General features: G+C 40.7%; 1 protein-coding gene across 2 annotated transcripts in view; it reads left to right on the forward strand.

The window, feature by feature from the left end:
• The window catches only part of NRP1 (neuropilin 1), a 113,507-nt gene that overhangs the window by 50,549 nt on the left and 43,010 nt on the right, over positions 1-19,948 (forward strand). For both annotated transcript variants that reach the window (XM_064505803.1, XM_064505804.1), the window contains exons 6-7: positions 7,188-7,343; positions 9,996-10,162. In XM_064505803.1, the coding sequence (XP_064361873.1) occupies positions 7,188-7,343; positions 9,996-10,162 (323 nt within the window). The remainder of the gene's footprint in view (positions 1-7,187; positions 7,344-9,995; positions 10,163-19,948) is intronic.

Consider the following 19,948-nt stretch of genomic DNA (forward strand, 5'->3'; position numbering starts at 1 on the left):
ACAGTAGTATAAGCACATCCAAAGGTCTTATCTTAATGTGTTAATTTATAATCTCTGCTGATTAGCTGGGCACCCGTGCCAGGCTGCCAGTTGGGTACCCTTCTAGAACTTACTTCTTTGCCATTTCAGTAATTTTCCACTTAGTTGTTGACCCCACTTGACCTTGTGTTTAAATTCACTAAGTGCCTAGCTAGATACTATCTACATCAATGGAGTCAGTGAGCCCTCATTTCACCCAACACCCAGTCTCGTATCCCTATTTTACACTGAAACTGATGCACACAATAGCCACATGACTTCTCCACTTTTTCATGTATGTCAATGGGTCTGCAATATCCAAGTTCCCTCCAGTTAGGGCCGTCTAGCATTTCTCAAAAGACATTGGCTAGACAGGCTGAGGGTCCAGCCCACGAGGCGCTGTTAAAGCTGAGTACCTAACCTTTAGGATGCCAAAATATCTGTTTGAACTGTACAAGCAGCAATGTTAAGCAATTGCTCTTGATGCCTTTTTTCAGTGTCTCCATGTATGCTGCAAGCTGATAAAGAGATGCATCTTGTGGATCTTCTTCTTTCTTTTGTAACTTGTAGCAAAACCGAACAAGCCAGGATTGATGTTGTTTGTGTTGAGCACTAATTACAGCTATTTCAGTTTTCCACTGGTGCGATAGACCATTTTAATAGATATTTTCTTTGCTTTTATGAAAAGCAGTGGCAGTTTCTTCAAACTGCTAATCCTATATTAATATTTCATTTAAATGAAAACATATAACTTTAGGAACATACTTTAATAACACATTTAAACTTGCCTATTTTCCTAGATTAATCCACAAGATCACTCCAATTAAAGCTTTTATCGATGCAGCAGTAAATAGGTATCTGCTTTTTTACATGTTTGTTTTTTTCCTTCCGTTTTAGGTTTAATAGTTTATCATGGCTCTTTTAGCACTCCAGTAAATAGTGAAGAAAGAGTAGTAGAAAGATGATTTAGTATTTAATTCCTCAGTTAGGAAAACTGTATTGTAACAATACAGTAATGATGTCTGGAACATTTAATAATAGGTTTATTTGCATATAGGCCAAATCTTTCCAAGCTAAATTCCCGGAGAACTTGGATTTAAACTGACATGTGAAAAAATGACTCAATCAATCAATTTATGTGTAATATTATCAGAAAGAAATGCATTATTGTTAGCGTCAGAGGGTTTCAAAGTGGTAATTTTTTGGTTCAGGAAAATGACTGAGCCATACCAAAGAATAATTAACAACATGCATTATCAGCCTTCCAGTTCCCTCACAAACTATCCAAACCCAAACTGATCCTGACATCCGGTATGTTTACACATTCGTAAATAGTCATCCAATTCTGCAGACTAGAAAGAAATGTTTCCTTAGACACAAACCGTTGGAGCTTGTGGCAGTCCTAGGAAAATGTTTGATACGTGATTCACTGTAGGATGATTCTGTAGCCAGAAGTTTCTCTCTCTTGCTTAACTTAGCACTATAAGGGCAGAGAGGACGTCATTGCTTCTCCATAAATATATCACAGGATGAATACTAGAGAGGGAGAAGAACTATTTCAACTGAAGAGCAAAGTTGACACAGGAAACTGAAGATAGAAATTAAAATAAGCTTCTAGATCTCTGAAAGAGAGAATCCAGATAATCTTACAAAAAAGGAGAAAGAAGCCAAAATAAATCTAATTTGCCTACAGATGAAAGTAGTACGTTTCTGAAAAAGATTAGATATTATGGTTGCCTTTGACAAAGGGACACTTACCCAGACCTTTGTCCCTATTTTCCTTTAGTCTGTGAAAAATATTTTGAGGCTATAATGTCTGTGAAAAATATTTTGAGGCTAAAATCTATATTATTAACTAAAACAAGACTAGAGCATCTGTCTGTGGTTGTCTGTACTTCTTCATTGCCAGCACATTTCCTGGCACTGTTTTAGCCCACGTCAACCTGCACTTTCCCAAGCAATTCCTAAGCACAGTTTGGAGGAGTGCAGTTGGCGCTTTGGACATGGCCATTCTGCTTTAGAGGGCAGAGCCATATGGAAGTGAGCTGTGTCATGCTGTTTGTCTGGTCCAAAGAATGGTCCCTGGCCACTGGCCACAGTGTTTCATTTAGTGATATAGACATAGCAATAAAAAATTAATCTATTTTGCTTTGTTATACTGCACTACTGCTTACATGCCCAGTTATGTTAGATGTTAAATGATCCATTTTGCCACATTTCATTTAAACATAGAATAAAACAAGGATTGCTAGTACTAAGGATATGGTAGATGTCTGGATTTAGCAGTAAATCAGTGCACAAAAAGAAGTTTTATATTTTGTTTTGGTTTACTATAAACTATTACTTTTAAAATGTTTGAAAAAAATATATATAACCTTCCATTAAAATCCGCAGCTCCGCAGCTGCACAGCTGTGGTTTGCAGGGATGATGCTGAGCACGGTGAATGGTTTGGCAGAGAGCAGTTGTAGCTGCAACCAGGACAGGATTACCTGGGCAGTCCCCTGGTGCTCTCACCCAGAGCCAAGTGCCAGGCGCCATGGTTTGAGCCAGGCACTGCAAGTCCCACTGTCCTCAGCAGAGGAGAACAACACTTCCTCGCTGATCTATCTTAGCCATCCGGTTTAGGATGCAGCGAATGGTCCTCTGAAGGTGCTGATCTCATTGACTATAATGGGAGCTCTGGGTCACTAACTCTGTAACATCTATAACTTTAGATGCCTAAATTAGAGCAGATGAATCTCACCATATGTGTAAAAAGTTTTTATGGTAGAATATGATCAGCTACAGGCACTAGAGATCAGCAGGAACTGAATTTGCTGTTTTCAAGAAAATGTGCACTTGTGAAGTATTTCTTTTCCCTTCCTTGCCCCCAAAAAGCAAAAAAAAATGTATTTTCTCTTAAATGAAGTTTCAAAATGGTATTTAAAATGAAATGTCAAAATCAGTATGCCTCCACTTACATTTTGCTTCTTCCTAATTGACATTTTCCTGATGGAAAACAATCTTCTGTTGGAAGATTTGCCAGCAACTCCAATGATCATTTGTGAAGAAGTTAATCCTGAAATGCTCCTTCACAGTCATGGAGTCCCTCAGTCTACCTAGTTATCCTTTTAGTGGATTGAATCTGGCAAGTGCTGGGTACTTGCATCTTGATTTTACAAAACACGTCCTTATCTTTGAAGCATGTGAGTAGTTACATGGACTTCAAAAGGAACTCTCCGGGGACACTTCTGTGTCTGAAGTTAAGCAATAGTCTAAGTGTTTTGCTGGTTCATGAGGGGAATGGTAGGCATGTTGTTCAGGAAGGCCTCAAACCGGCACTTTGTTTCTGCATTAACTGCATGCCAAAGGCACCCTTTGGTCTCTTCTTTCAAACGCAGCAATAAGTGAAACAGGCCCTGTTGGAGATTATTTGGGAACTACAGGTGCATTCTGCATATATTGTGCAGAAACAGGATGAGGCTTTGAAGAAGATAGCAGGTGGAGTTGGAACAGGGGAATAAGTAGATCACAGAACAGAAATGTATGATTTTGCATGAATAAATGAGACACCAAAAACATCTTTGCCCAAGGCACAAATATACCTCAGCCAGCCTTGGCTGAGAACAGTCCATTGATGACTTTGAAGAAAAATAGCCCACTCAAACCCAGGACTAGCTTAAGTGATGAATTGCACATATTCATCATGCAGCTTTCTTTGAAGCTCTATAGATCGTCTACTAGGGGCTAAAAAGTAATTTAAAGAAGTTTACATATGGTTTGAGAACAGCAGGCTAAGCATTATTGTTCTGGTCAATACCAGAAGAGCTTGCACTGAATTACAGAACAAAAAAGAACACTTTACTTTGGTTGTTAACATCAATGCAAATGAAAGTTGCTATTAATCTAGGTGTTTTTCTCCTGTGTTGTGTTTGTCTGCTACCCTCTTGTGAGAAACTATTAAGGCATAAGAATATATACAAGCTCAGATTAAGTGACTACTGGGCTAGGACAGAATTCATTTTGCAATTCTTTTCTCTTTAGCATCCTTAATTGTATGCAAATGTTTTGTCAATAAGAATCACACTGCTTTGAAAATACTGTTTACAATACACCAACACACTTTTATAGACCAGCTTTAAAATTCAGTGAAATGCCTAGTTAATGTAACACTTCTTTTAATATTTTAGAAGTCTGTTATACTGTTTTTCCTTGCTTATGTTTTTTTAAACTGAATTACAAAAGCTAAGATTTCAGCTGGATGGGCAAATATGTATTCCAACAAGTATCGCAATTGCCTGACAATAAATTTACTCTTTAGTCAGAAGGGCAAACACTAGATTAGTAATACATTATATTTTTTATGCCATCAGTTGTCAGGAGCAAAAGAGGAGAGGAATTAGTAAGGATAAGGTTTCTGTTTAGTCTTAAACCACAAGCCATATTCTGTAGATATTATAAATCAGATTCTGTAATCTTGACCTGTGCATACTCAAAATAGTCCAAGGATTTATTCTAGCTCTCAAATAGATTCTGTGTTTTGCAAAAAGTTTGCCATACAGGTTTCTTAGTTGCCCCTCCATCCTTTAACTTGAAAGGAACTCAGTTTGCCACTGTACATGCTATGCCAGTGGAGAGAGGAGGCAAGATCCCAGAAAGAGCTGGAGCATGGGCAGTCAAGCAGAGTTGGCTGGCTCAGAGAAGCGTCCCTGTTGCGTGGTGCTGGAGCTGACCCTGAGCGAGGCCATTTCCAAGTGACTCCTGTTCGGAGCAGGCCTCCCTGGGGGAAGCCGACAAAGTGACGTGATGGTCTGCCCATAAGGCTGCAAAGAGCTTTCTAGGCCTAATCACATTTCAGTACCTGCTCGTCTAGAATTCCCATTTTGACCCATATATAGTCTTTTATAGCAGTGTGAGAATTTATGAAATTCCCCCCTCAATTCATAAAGAAGAAGGGTCAGGAAGACACTACAAAAAAACAGCGTCAGAGTCTACTCAGGCAGCCAGCGGTATAATCCCCTGGATTATTGCTCAGACAGTGTCTCCCACACTGCATTTATTTGGTGCGGTGACACCTGAAACAGCAGATAATTTATTACCATTCAAAAGTTTTTGAGACTTAAATGGAAAAGGAGAACTTTAAGTGTGTTAGCTATTTATATAAGACGAATAAGAATCTCTATTTCATCCAGTTCTGCTCAGATCAATACCACATTAGCTCAGTAGGCTAAGGTTTACATGTTGTGCAAAAAAATTCAGTACCTCTTTGTGTCGTGTTCGCAAAGCTTTTGGCTCTTACATCTACACAAGCCGGTAAAGGGAAGAGGACCATGATAGCAGGGGCAATCTTTAGGAGGCTGAAATGCAGAATCATTAAATGTATCTTAAAAATTATAAACCAGTGAGTCATGGGGAATCTTAAAGCCCGTCTGCTTTAAACAAAGTTCCCTTCTGTCTGCTGTTTCAAAGAGGCCTTCCCTGCAGCAAATGGGAGGAGGGAGGCTCGGCGTGCCGTAGCGTGGTGGCCTCATCCTCGTCTCTTGCAGTTCAGAGCAAGATCAGTGGCTCTAACAGTGAGAGGCCATCATGGGAAAGAGCAGGGTCAGAGCTGTGCGCACATCCAAAATTAAAAAAAATACAGCTGGGGCAATTGGAGCCTGAAGGGGGGGCGTTATTTTATATTTTTGAAAAGACAGTAACGCTAACACTCCAGAATGACGACTTTCTCACTTCAGATAATAGAACCATAAAGCTTTAATGATTTCCAGGATAAGAAAGAATCCAGCTCATATCCTCTGTAGGGTGTTTCATTCCAGCAATACTGCATTGAACAGCCCTGCTGAAAAAGGGTTGAACTGGCAGGTATTTTAAATGCCATGGGATTGCCAAGGCAACTGAGGACTAACTGTGGCCAGAACATGGATAGAAAAATGTATGCTGGCAGAAAGAGCTATATCATCTGATCTTCTTATTTCTGGCAACACTGGGGTCTTGCAGAAATGTGTAGCTTATATAATAAAGCTATTCCAAGTTGGAACTGTTTTATTTGTTGGAAAAGGCCAATAAATGACTACAAAATTATGTTAGCTGAGGATTTTCTTTGAACTGTGAATAATTAGGATATATAAACATTTTATATTTTAAACTGAAAGTTAAACTGACTTCCTAGAGAAATGATGAGGTGTTAATTTAAGCCTGAAAAGCCAGTGGTTTAAGCATTAGAATGATGTCTTATGATTAGCGTTATGATTGACTCTTTGCATGGGTTTTAGCATTATCTGTTCTTATTGTTTGTAAGCACAGATGTATCACTATTCAACAGCCTAGGGACCTATCTGTAGGGAATGCTTAAGTGCTAGAAGGCCACATATGTTGGTTCTGAATTGAGTAGCTTAATTAAGGGAACAGATTATCTCACTGCACAGGCAATCCAGAAAAATATCAGGAACTGATTTATATATTATTAAGAGGCAGAGAGATCATGTGTGTGTGTATGTGTGTGTGTCCTGTGAAATGGAGATATACTTAAGAAATCCTTGCTCTTTTTAATGGATTAAGATTTTCCTCAAGAATTCTTTTACAGTATTCTTGAATACTGAGCATATGGGAGAAAGATCCATGAGGATGTGCTGAAAGCCTAAATAGGAGGGTATAAAGAGCTGTTGCTCATTGCGTCAATATGAACGCAAAAACATTTTTCTAAATTTGCTATGAAACTAACAGATTATCTGCAGCATTGGGCATAAATCCTGAAAGGTGCTGTTTGAACTCCTATTCCCAGAGCTAAGGGTGTTCAGCATCTTGTAAGCTTGCAGGTAAATTGGACCATTCAATGTCCTTATCATAATTAGGTGCTTCAATCGCACTTTGGAAAACACTTCTGCTGTTTTATACATGTAATTTTGTGCATCATTGCTCACTCTGTGCGCTTTAAAAGATATCTTTTGAAAATCTAGTTCTTTACCTCTTCGGAGGTTTGTGGAGTGCTACCTGTAATGTAGAAATGAGACTTCCATGGTAGGATAAGCAATTTATTGTTCATTGCTAAGTTATTGGTGAGACTGTGATTTTAAACTGTTGTAGAGGCTTGCTATTTCCTGCTGAGGGCATCTCTTTAGAAGGCTATTGTAGTGGCATCTATTGTTGCGGGAGAAGATGTGGTTTACTACTATATTTTGTCTCTTTTCAGTTGGCCCGCACATAGGGCGTTATTGTGGGCAGAACAACCCAGGCCGCGTTCGCTCATCAACAGGGATTCTTTCAATGGTATTTTACACCGACAGTGCGATAGCAAAAGAGGGTTTCTCAGCAAACTACAGTGTGTCACAGGGCAGCGTATCAGAAGGTCAGTATTTATCCATCCTGCAGAGCTTCTTGTAAAATATTCTCTGTTATGTCTTCTTGCACACCAGGTAGCACATGAAACTTTAAAGAAACCTTAAATAAATAAGATGGTTGGGGAGGGCTGGTTTTGTTTTTCTTTTTCCTTTTTTTTCTTTTCTCAAAGAACAGCTACCCTTTGAAAATCAATGCAAAAAGCAGATTTCTCCTCACAGTTCTATTTCTCAGTATTAACAGGAAGTTGGAAGAATTATTGTGAAAAACTGTGCTGACCAAGGAAACCAGGAATGCAGACCAACTGAACAGTTGCATTAAAACAATGAAATATGGACAATGAATGCACTATCCAAAGCTTTCTTTTATTACATGGAATAAGCTTTGATGATTGATTTTTTGAGTAAAAAGAACACATTTAATATACACGGTCTTGTTAAACCATTTCATAAGCCATTTAAGCTCTGTTCTCTGTCTCTGATTTTTTCTCCCAGTTGCCTCATTTTCATGCTTACCCTTTGGACAGAGAATGAAACCAAGTGAGGGAGGAGCAGGGGGAAAACGGGCAGTGTTATGCCATGCCCTTGCCGATTTCCTTGCTTTGCTTGATGATGAAACACTTGGACCTTGAACCAAACTCTCTCCTTTTTGTGACTTACTGTACAGATTCAGATTTGCCCAGATTTAATATACGTGTTTAGTCAAAGGAGGCTAACCAGAGAAAAATCAGTAAATTGAAATTATCCCTCCCTCTTTCCCACCTCTCCTCTGCACTCTTCTCTCCAAAACCTTGTAAGCACATAGGCTGGAGGAGGGAATGGGATGTACCCCAGCCTGTATGGATGGGAAGTATCCTCCTCCCTCTCTCACAGACCGTACCTCTGCCTAGTTTGGCTTCTCCGTAGGAGCTGCTGCTCCTGCCCCTTCAGCAGCTAGCACAGGCAATGCGGGTCCCCATGGCCACCTGCTGCACAGCCATCCTCCCTCTGTGCTGCAGAAGCAACATGTTGGAGCCAATATTAATAGTATCTGCTATGCTGGAATGCCTCCAGCTCTTAAATAGGGGCCTACAGAACAAGAGAGGCTAGTGCATGTGCACACAAATTCCCTCAGCAGTGAAACTTGTTTTAACTGATAACATTTTCTATGATCATTTTCTTAAAGAGAGGAGTGATTCTTCTCACTTAGTTTCAGCCACCTTTGGTCTTTGTGTTGTTAGTACAGAGACAGTCCCCTCCAGAGGATAACTCAACCTATCTCAGACACCTGAAAGGCCTCCAGAGGTACCTGTCTCTCTCACTAGCCTATAGGGGAGGCCCACATTTCTAGCTCAGACTGGACACCTACTTTTAGGTTGGTTTTAGATGTTATGACTCGCACCTAGCAAGTCCTGAGTCCTTCATAGTGGCTTATGGCTCTCCTTCTGATTCCAAGCAGAAGTTTATTTACTTTGAGTCTTACCCTAAAGTAGCTCAGCTTAGATCCCAAGGACCCTAGTACATTGAAGCAGTCGAGAAATGGGTGAAAGGGTAGTACACTGTGGGAAATGCAGTTTCACCAGCAAGCTTGGTAATTCCCTTACGGGGCAGCCTAGCTACAACTCCTATGAGGCACCCTGATAGCACTTCTGTATAGAAATTTTTGGTTCCACTTTAAAAGTTTTCAAGCATATTTTTTCAGAATATTTTAATTTTCATTGAAAAATCAAAACTTCACTTATTAAAAGCTCCTTGGCCAACTCATATTAGTCTTTTAATTCATTACCTTAAACTCTTAGTGAAGGCAATTTATACTAACATATACTGGAATATGGAGTGCCCAGACTGAAGTGTAGGTACATGTCCTTTCCTTCTGTCCCTGCAGTGGGGGTGGTAAACCTCTGACAGAGGGGTGCATGAGTGGCATTCGTTGCTTCAACAGGAGTTGGAGCTTTAACTTTTTGTAGGCATGAGAGAAGAATTTAATCTCCATGCCCTCTCAGCCTTTGGACTCAGTATATTGACTAGATTGTCAATTGATTCTGAATTATCTAGGCAATTTTTGTGTCAATAAAATGAGATTAGATGGGGCTGATCAATTCAATTAAAATACAGCACGTTACAGAAGAGACAGTAATTCCCTTAGGTCAACATTCATCTGGCCTGGATTCAAATTTTTTTGGTTTATTTCCTTCCAGTGTCCCGGATCCAGAGAGAATAGCTGGATTTTTAATAGTATTTTTAAAATATTTTATACTTGTTTGTACTACAATAAATAGTTTTAAAACAAAAATTATTTTGTTGAGTCATCTGGTTTGTCTTTCCCACTTCTGTGCAGAATTATAGGTTGAACATACATTGTTTTATATTATGAATCCACAGAAATGCCTGTGCTACCCTAGAAAAGAGAATTCTATTGTCCTATATTGAAATGGCTACAATGCTGGGCTAAAAATATTGGTATAGCATTATTATTGCAGGAATTGCCATGGCAACTCGAATGACAGTATTAAGAATGACACCCTAAGCCCAATAGTGCCTCACTTAGAGTTGCTAAAGAATTCAAAGTCACATAAAAATAAATTCTTTAGATATTCATATTCAAAGCAGGAAAACGTTCTCATTATTCAAAGTCTAAATCAGAAAGCTGACCACGGTAATGATGGTAATTTATTTTTCTTCAGATTTCCAGTGCATGGAACCACTAGGTATGGAGTCAGGAGAAATTCACTCTGACCAAATCACTGTCTCCTCCCAGTACAGCACTATCTGGTCTTCAGAAAGGTCCCGACTAAATTACCCTGAAAATGGATGGACCCCAGGGGAAGATTCTGTCAGAGAATGGATACAGGTAAAAAGATAATGTTTTAAAGATATTATTAATAATACTCTGCGGAGTTCGTTGAATGTGGAGAAGGCAACAGAAAGAACAAAATAATACAGTTAAAGGACTTCTACATAATCTAAGAATCATTGCAAGTGAATAGCTCACATTCCCTATTAGACACACACACAAAGGCTGACTCCCAAAGGTATAAAAAAAGAAAAGGTCAGGAAGATTAATTCTTCTGCTTCCCACGTCTATTGTTTTTTCAGTCTTCTGGGCACAAATAACAGAGATTTTGGTTCAGTGGAAAAGTCAATATTAGTTTAACATGCACTTAAAGTGGAATGTCCCAGTAAACTGAGCATGTGCTATGTCTCAAGCTGATTATAGTTAAGCATTAATATGTGGCATGGTGTTTTAATGCACTCAGATTTCACCTTAGAAGACCTAAGTCCCTTCTAGAATATGTTGCACATGAAATGAGTTTACTGGTCTCTGTCTAGTGGCTGTTCTTCCATATCATTAAACATAACATTCTTCACCAAGATTGGCTGTCTTGGCTTTGTTCTGTTAGTACAGCAGAAATCTGCAAACACTTGTGTCCATGAGGAGACTGCTTGAGTTCAGTGGGTCTACTTAGGCTTGTTGTCTGCTATTTGTTATCAGGCCTGTAGCTTAATTATGTACCCATGATTCCTGAACAGATTGGAATTATTCATATGAATTACTGTTTGCAAATAACAATTTATCCTAACAGCATAATTAATTAATTTCATTAGGTGAAAAAACAGAGATTTATCTTAACTATGTAGGTTGACTCACACTTCTTAATTGTAATGTAGATTCTATTTGTATTGGCAAAAACTGGGAGAAACTCTTGAGCACATTAGATAAATAATACTAATACTGAAAACTCATTCATATATTTAAACATTCCTTCTGCTTCTGTTGCTTTCTATAGGAAATTACTAACTGACGTATAAAAACAATGCATCATTAGCCGTCAATAAGAATGGTCACATTGGTGTTTCCTGTGAGGTTTGCTGCCTGCAAGAAAGCTTAAAAACATGTTGAGTAGTAGTTAGCAAAGGGAAGAAAGAGGGGGAAATCTTTCATTTCTGATCCTTTGCACACAATGGGACTCTCAGGTGTCCTGCTTAGGGGCCCCTACACATCCTGAGCTCTTGGCAACTTGATAATCATGGTCAAGGACCTAATCAGGCTCCAGAGTGGCAAAAAAAATCTGTTGATCCTTTTCCCTTACTTAGGAATAAATGTAAAAATTTCCCCAGCCTCATCTAAGTGCTAGGCTTGTTATTAATCATTGCCGTTTGAAACCTGTGGAATGCACGTGGAAAATGGGTGGAATGCATCAGAATCAAGTTCCATGTGTTTCAGCTGGTCATATGGCTGCCACTTTTTCTTTATTTCCGTCTTTCCTGCAGTCACTTATGCATTTATTACTAGATAATTAAAACAAGAGAGCCAGTCAAATCTCATTTGTGTGCTCTATGTGCTTATTAACTTTATTAAGTTATGATAACTACATACACACATATATATATGGCTTAATTCTTTCAGTTAGAACTAGATCTTTCTGAGGAAAAGTTTCAAATGACTTTTTTAACCATTAACCTTTTTAACAACAAACACAACAGAATCCAAGCTACTCTGGTGTTTATGCTTAGAACAGCTGAGAGCACCTCAAGCCTCCTACCCATGAATTTCTCAGCCTCCTTTGCAGGATGCTTAGGGTTGAAGCAACCACCAAGCATTAGTTCTCAGCAGCTCTGTGCTGCCTCTAGCTGCTGACATAGCCAAGGAGCTGGTGGAGTCCTTCATACCCTGTGCTGCTCACACTACAGCTCCAGCCTACTTCCCCCAGCTCCTGCTTTGCAAGACGCTGTGTGAACTGTTTCCCCAAGCGGTTGAGCCCTAAGGCATCTCCTCCATGGCCCATAGCCCACGTCCCAGCATCCCTGGGGCAGACTTCATGCCAGAGCCAATCCAGGCTGTAGCAGCCTTTGCTGCAGAGTTGGGTCTTGTTTGCAAGACTGAGCCTAAAAATCCTGTGTGAAGACTGCATGGAATTTGCATGTTTTACACCAACATGCATGTTGTAGAAGAGTTATTAATCGTCCTTGTCACTCATCCTATGTAGCAGAAACAGCCAAACTGTCATGTTAGTTTTGGGCTGAGTATGCCATCCCCCAGCTTTCACAAAGTACAACACTTGAACTCATCTTGGTTCCATTTGTGTCAGGAGAATACTAATTTTTCTAAATATTTATTATAGTTTAATTCAATACTACAGTTGCTCATTTAAGCCTCCAGAAGTGTTCTAGGTGCTTTTATGTTGAAGTCAATTGACAGTCTTGAGATAGGTGCTAAGCACTTCACACCATCAGGCACCTCAGTAACATGGTCCTTGCACATAAGAACCAATATCTATAAAAGCTTGACACCACTGGCAGTAGGCACATGTTGCAAGTTTGTATCTGGATAAAATATTGAAATCCTATGTTTCCTCTGTATAAATATCCCCAGGAACAGATGTTCATCTCCATAAGGGCTTACAGACAAACAGCCAAGGACATGCACCTAATAAAATACTCTGAAATTATCAGTTGAAAAAAATCATAATATTTTATAAAAGGAGGAAGACCCTTGTATATGAAGGACCAAGGTCACTTTGTTCTGTTTTGTTCTGTGTGCTACTTGTCATTTATGTGAAGTATTTGTTTTTATGCATTACAACATAAACAGAGTTTAGTTGCACAGTGCAAGAGCTCTAGAAAATATTCCACTGCAAAAAGCAGGCTGAGTGATGCAGCTATGCCAAACATGGAACTTTTAAAGTGGAAGCACTTTTCTTCCTATATGTGCCATTGTCTGAGAGACAGAGATTTTGCTTATGCCAGTATTTATTAATCTTTCCACAATTACACTTTCCCATATTTGCACACACCCTGTAATTGGTTAAGCAGTGGTCTGCCTTCAAACTGCTCATATGCATATGCAATTTGGGCATATATATGTATGTTTATATGGGCATATGTATGGTCATGCATGGGCAAGGCAGCTTGAAAATTCACCTCCAAATGCTAGTTTCCTTAGCGTGTCATTTTTTGTATAGGGGAAATATCACAGTTCTCCTTTCCCTTCCTTTTACCCCTCCCTTCAAGGTTAATGTTTTTGCTAAGACAAAAGAAACAGAAAACCTCAGTTAAGTATCAGCAAAGGGAGATTTGTATCTACAGGGGACGTCTAGAGGGCATGCGATATGATTGTCGTCTTTGAGGTGTTGACGTCTTTTGGGCCGTTTCACTGAAAAGAATTAGGAAAATAGTGGTTGCTTGTTGTTGGTAATGGATTTGCATGAATCCCATCTGTGGACATGAAATCCATTCTTTGGTGGAAAAACTAGATTGCTCCTTTGGCTGGCAAGATGCTAACTCCTGAGTTCATCTGAATGCCGTCTGCCTACCAGTCTCTGCTAAACGAAAGCTGTCTGTCCTTTCCTTTCCTTGTTTGTTTTGAAATAAATGTCAAAGCTTAGATTCAAAATATCAATACCACAATCACACCATAAGTCTGCCTGGTACTTTCTTCATTTTTTTACCCTCAAACACACTTTTTTAAATTGCTCAATGAGCTTCAGGTTTCGAGTGACTCCATAATCAGGAACAGAGTCACTCCAGATTGAATTTCTTCTTTAAAAACACATTAATAAAGTCTGTGGATTTTCTAATATGACTGGAATAAAGATACAAAAAGAATGCAAGGCAAGGGTTGCCAGAAATAAGCCTGAAGTTAGTCTATTGTCATGTGGGATGTTAGTAGCTCCCCAACCTTCAGCTAAACTCACTTGTTCATTACACTTACGTTTCACACGCTCAGTTGCCCTTCAGTGTGAAACAGCATAATTTAAAATAAAAAATAAAAACAGCCCTTTCATTTAATCAAGAGCAGGGAACTGCCATTGAAATATAAGTCATTGTCACAGGAAAAATAGTATAGTGTTTCCATTTCTGTAATCTGAACAACAAACATGTTAATAGGTATCAATTACCAGCCAGTTCCAGTGCTTAGAACCAGTAAGGCGGCCAGCGTGAGGCTCTCACATCTGGTTTCAGTGAAACTGTTCCTGTCTGTGGTATTTAAAATTTAAAGAACTCCTGTTATTGTGCAATTGGGAATCCTAGGGGAGTACAATGTTAATGAAATCCATAACGTGCAGGGATTTTATGATTGCATTTTCAAGGCATTCCTTCAAAAGGGACGACAGATTTCTGCCGTGGCAGCAGTAATTGTGTTTTTACAGAGTAGATTTAATGTTCACATTTAAGAACAGCAGTTATATTTACACTCATGTGAAAAGTAGCATGTGAAATCCTGATATTCAGGGAACAGTCTGTACCTCGTTTTGGAAGCCTTCGAGCAGGAGCCGTGGCCTGCTCCACGCGGCAGGCCCTGGGGCTCGGCGAGGCACCGAGCGCTCGGCCGGCTCCCCGGGGGCCGCATAGGCGCGTGGCGAGCGCCAGAAAGAGCCCTGTGCCAGGCCGGTGCGTCAGACTAAACACACCTGAGACCTGCGTGTGTGTGGTTTTGCAGGGAGACTGATTGCCTGTTACTCGGGTCACTGGTAACCTGCGCTACCATCAATCCTCCTAACGGCATGGGTTTGCAAACCCACAACGAGCAACAACTTCTGGGTACTTTTACTGCAGAATTGGCATGTTTTCTATCAAAATGTTTCTTCTAATGCATATAACACAAATCTCTACCCTCCCACGGAGCTAGATGAGAGCTTCTGGGTGGTGCAATTTTTCTCTCATCACGTACCGCTGAGCGAGACCTCCAGCTTGCTTGCCCAGGAAGCAAAGCACGCTTGTTAATAACCCGCAATCTTTAGTTCACATTGTGGCTGGGGCTGGACAAAACAGTAAATCTAGCCTTAAGAATCCTAGTGGCAGATAAAAACTTTGCAGCCAGAGACTAAAAAGCACCAAGCTGGTATAAACACACTCAGCCAGTTCAAATTTGTTTCAGATTTATGGGGGTTAACGTTGCAAAAATAGACATTACACTCTGGACTGGGTATTATCTGTCATTCTGCAGCGGACCTAAGGCCATACCACTAAGATGAACTGCATACTGTGCACTCTGGCTAATTTGACAGAAATGGCTAATTTGTACCACTGGGTTTTTCAGCAGGGCGCAGATGTAGATGGACACCAGCCCGAGTCAGAGGCTTTGCAGAGAGGGCAGGTCTGGTCTGGCCCCTCGAGCCTCTGCCTGCCCACCTAGACCTTTTCCTACACCCATCGCTTTGGCACCTCTGACTCTTTCATGGCAATTTCTAGACCCGTCTTTGCTAGGAATATCAGCTGATCTGGTACAAAATTAGCCCTCTGCCTCCCGCAGCATTTCGGGAGAAAGGCCAGAGAGAGGTGAAAACAAGCCTCTGCAGAAGGCAACCTGGGAGATCCCGCTTGCCTCCACTGATGGAAATATCAGTTGTTTACTTAACGCTAACTCTCCCATGCAAGGAAAATACACTCCCATTGATTTAAAACACTTCTATATATACACCACTTCATCAGAACACGAGGGACCTCTGAGATGGAATTTGCCTTCCACATTTGTCTTCATTCCTTTACGCTCATAGTAACCTGTATTTGGTGTTACTCATTACTTTGGAAGGGAAACCCAGAAGCATGCATCACTGATGTAAACTGGTATATAGATTAATACAGATTTATTCCTATAGGAGATTTGAAAATGATTGCAGTTCATCATTTGGTGTCTCAACCTTTTATCTGTGTCTTAGCTTATTTCCTTATCAGGTATTCACTTAAAAATATAGTCACTATTTATATAGGCTGCTGCACAGCACATTTATTTCATTAGCAGGTTTATTCTTACATCAGGCAGCTGCTTAGGTTGACTTTACTGAGCAAGCTTATCTGAATGTTTCACATGAAAGCTCAAGGAAGTACAAGTCAACAATGCCTGCTATTTTTATTATTATTTCTGTTTCTTTTGGAGTTTGATATTGCAGTGAAGTGCATCATATTACTGCATATAATACTGTGAAACCTCAGCCCTTAAGTTCTCCTAGTCTTTAAAGGACTGCCTAAGAGCTGAGGTTCACAGGCTTTAAGGTGAAGCTTTATCATAGTTAGGGAGTACACTGACATGAAAGCACAAAAACTGTTGGTTCTTCGTCTTCTCTACCATTTTAGAATATATGTTATCATGGTTTTGGTTCATGTCATTTTACAGTTCATAACTGCACTCCAGAATTTATAAAAGGCAGAGTTAGCTTTGTGTGGAGAAGTGTTACAGTTATCTTATGGTCTTAACATATGTTTGCACACGGGTAAAGAATGACAAAAGAATATTCCTTTCTGGAAATCACAGCCACTACAGACTGTGACACAGTGCAGAACTGGGGTTAATTGACCCAGCAGGATACATTCGTACCTTTATTTGTTGTGACGTGGGAATAAATGGTACAGTTTCACAAAGGCAAGTACTGAAATCAGACAGGAGGGAGAGGGAGATATAAAAGGGCTCTACAAAGTATGAAGTTTTTTTGATTATTCAAAGTACTTTAAGAGCTATTTTAGTACCAGAAATTTCCCAGCCGTAGATTTATCACTCTGGGGAGCCTGAAGGGATGCTCGGAGAACTGTGCAAAACCGCTGGCAGCCTTATTGCTCCACAAGTGCAGGTGCAAAACGCAGTGGAGAAGCAAATCCCCTCTACATCCCTCTGACATGTTTCAGCGTCAGCCTGGATGCGGAGGGGAGTCCTGCGTGGCTTCCAGCACTCCCGCCCGCGACAGATGGAGGCGCAGCAGAAGCAGGACCCCTCCGAGCCCCCGCCGCCAGCCTCATCAGTACAACCCTTGCAGCTCTTCCAGGGGATCCATTAAGCAGAGCTCTGGGTAGCTGGTAGGTAACGCTGTAATTACCTCTGCATCCACGTCCCCGGCCAGCCCTACGGCCCCGCCATGGTTGCGAGACAGATGGCCCTTTAGAGCTGAGATAGCAAATTAAAAATGTGTCCTGAGAAAGCAGCAATTCAGCAGCTACTAACATGATTTTGCGAATTTATCTTTCACCACGTAGTTGGTTCCAGGGGGAAAAAAAAGTTTTTAATATGTTTTTAAACTAAACACCACAGTTATTTTTTTTAATTTCAAAAACTTTTTTTGCTGCTTTCTTTCACAGAAATTAAGGCCACTTAAAAACAGGTAATTAGGACAAAATTTTTCATTCCCGTTTGAGTGAAATATTTCATTCAGTGCAAAAGGATTCTTCTTTCTCCCTTTTTTTCCCACTCACTGGATTTGTGCATTTTGGCTCAGCTCAAAACATTTTTTATTGCTCGCCGTTTTTAACTGCCATCGAACCAAGCAAGTCGGTTGTTTGTGCCGTTGTGCTTCGCAGGGGCACTGGCTCGCCGGCGGCTGGCAGAGCCCCGTGTGGGCTCGGGCGGCCTTGCCCACCCGGCTGCCACGCGCCGCACCCGCCTCTTCTGCCACGGCCACTGCTTTCTGCAGAGGTGAAGGAAGGCATCTCAAAAGGAGATTTTTCTGAGTCCAGCAGAAATACATTAATCTACAGGATTAGGCAGGTGTCAAAATGCAGGTGAGAGAGAGCTCAAGGCTAGACGTTAGACGACTAAGGGTAGTGGTGGCAAGCACAGTTTTGGGTAGGAATGCGCAGCTGAGGCATGTCATAATAAGCACAGTTGTTACTGAGCTAAAGATCTCGGTTCTCGTGGGGCCGGCCCTGTGCTGGAGATGATGGGTGTATTGTCGAGTGCTTTGCAGAGACAACTGGGCTTTTTTATTCACTCTTTCCACACCTGCATAGTAGCATCAAGCTGAAAAGTTCACAAGCCCTACGGGTCCATCCCCATCCCTGCATCCATGCTCCAGATTTTCTGTTGCTGAGCTATTATTTACCTCCCCCGCCCTTGTGTTATCCTGCTTTTCTGTCCCAGTTTAATTCTGCTCTGCCCATTAGGTGACATTTTCGCAGCAGTAGCAAAATAGGTAAAGTGGAAGGATAAATGAGATTTCCTCCAAGACGTGAATACCTGCCCTTCAGAAAGCAATTTCTATTCTCACAAAAAGGAGAGTATTTCAACAAGGAAATAATTCCATTTTTGCTTCTCTCTAATGTTTTCATTCAAGATTTTAAAAAAAATCTTCAAAATGGCATCAGTGTAACCTTCATAGCTATCTGATAAACAAAGCCTACTGGCAGAGAAAACACAGTTGACCAAACATTAAAGTGAGGTTTGGTTCATCTGTTTTCAGGAACAACTGGCTTTTCATCAGAGAAGGACTGTTTACACATAGCTTCCAACAACCAGCTGTACCTGTGGAGTCTGGTCTTTCTCTTCTCCGCAGCCTCCTGTGTTGAACCTTTTGCGCCACATTCATTTCTGGTGTTGATCCTCAGAAGCTGCTGAAAAGACTGATTTGTCCTATCATGTATAAAACCAGGGCATATTTTAACTAGTCATATGTAGGTTGTAGATTATTGCATACTCACTAAAGTGGCTTTCAGCCTTAACACGGACAAGAACAAGCCCTTCCATTGCAAATTCTATTAAAATCAAACCATGGGCTGAAGAGCAGACATAGCATTGAATAGTTTTAAAATGCTCTTATCAGGCTTAAAAATTAACTATCCATAGTAGCATTACTCCCTTTCATGATATGCTTAACTAAGAAAATACATCCTGTGTTTATTTTAAAAAGCAGCAGCACTTAAAAATCAATAGCTTTGCCCTTTGCATAGCTGGAGATAGAGTGACATTGAGCGAGACAGCATAGGGGGTGTGCAAACCAGGCACCGCTCTTGGGCCAAAGAAACCCTGACAAGGAGGTCGCGGAGGCTGAGCAGGCTTTGCTGGAAGGAGGGCAGAGCTGGGGCAGCCGCTCTCCCAGGTTCGCTCCAGCCGCGGAGGGGAAATCTCCTTGGAGGCCGCTAGCCTGGCCCCCTCCTGCCGTGCCCCTTCCTGCTCCCCTGCTCTGGCCTGGGACCAGCAGAGGTTCTCCCAAAGCACACTCAGAGGCCTTGAGCCTGTGCGTGATGAGGGACGTACTAAAGAAGTGAAATAATGCTTGCGTGTATATCCTTTGTCTTTCATTCTTCTCCGCACATTTACAGTACACCCACCACACCGTCTAACTACAGTTACCTGACATTTTTCTAGAAGGTAGCAGAAACTCATATTTTTAAAACAAGGGTGACTTGTTTGGTGACCCAGTAGTAAATTAAAATCATCATACGCAATGTGTATGAAATAGAAAATCGAATTTTGGTGCAACAAAACTGACAGTTCCATTTAACAGAGAATAAATGAATACAGACTCCTGTGGATGACTGACTGATTTAAAGAGACTGTGCCGATTTCCCAAGATGAGAGAGCTGATCACAAGAAAATACTTATATTTCTACGTGACACAGGTTATACACCTACTTGAATTGCGAGTGAAATTAGGCTTAAAAGGGATTAAATCTTAGACAGTGGCAGTCTTTCCCATTTTGTTGCTGTTTCTGATAGAAAATCCAGAGTCTGAACTTTCAAAAAAATCTAACCATAGCAAATCCCAGTGATTTCGGCAGCGCTCTGTCTGACTGGGGTAATGGCACGGTCAGATTTACACCATCAAAGCCTGAGACGGTAGAGGTTTAATTCGCCACAGTATGTCATACTGTCACTTACCAGCTTCCTACTGAATTAGCGCAGGTATGTGGAGAAAGGAAGAAGCAGAGGTTA

This window comes from Dromaius novaehollandiae, chromosome 2 (genome assembly GCF_036370855.1).
Source record: "Dromaius novaehollandiae isolate bDroNov1 chromosome 2, bDroNov1.hap1, whole genome shotgun sequence".
NCBI classification, from domain to species: Eukaryota; Metazoa; Chordata; class Aves; order Casuariiformes; family Dromaiidae; genus Dromaius; species Dromaius novaehollandiae.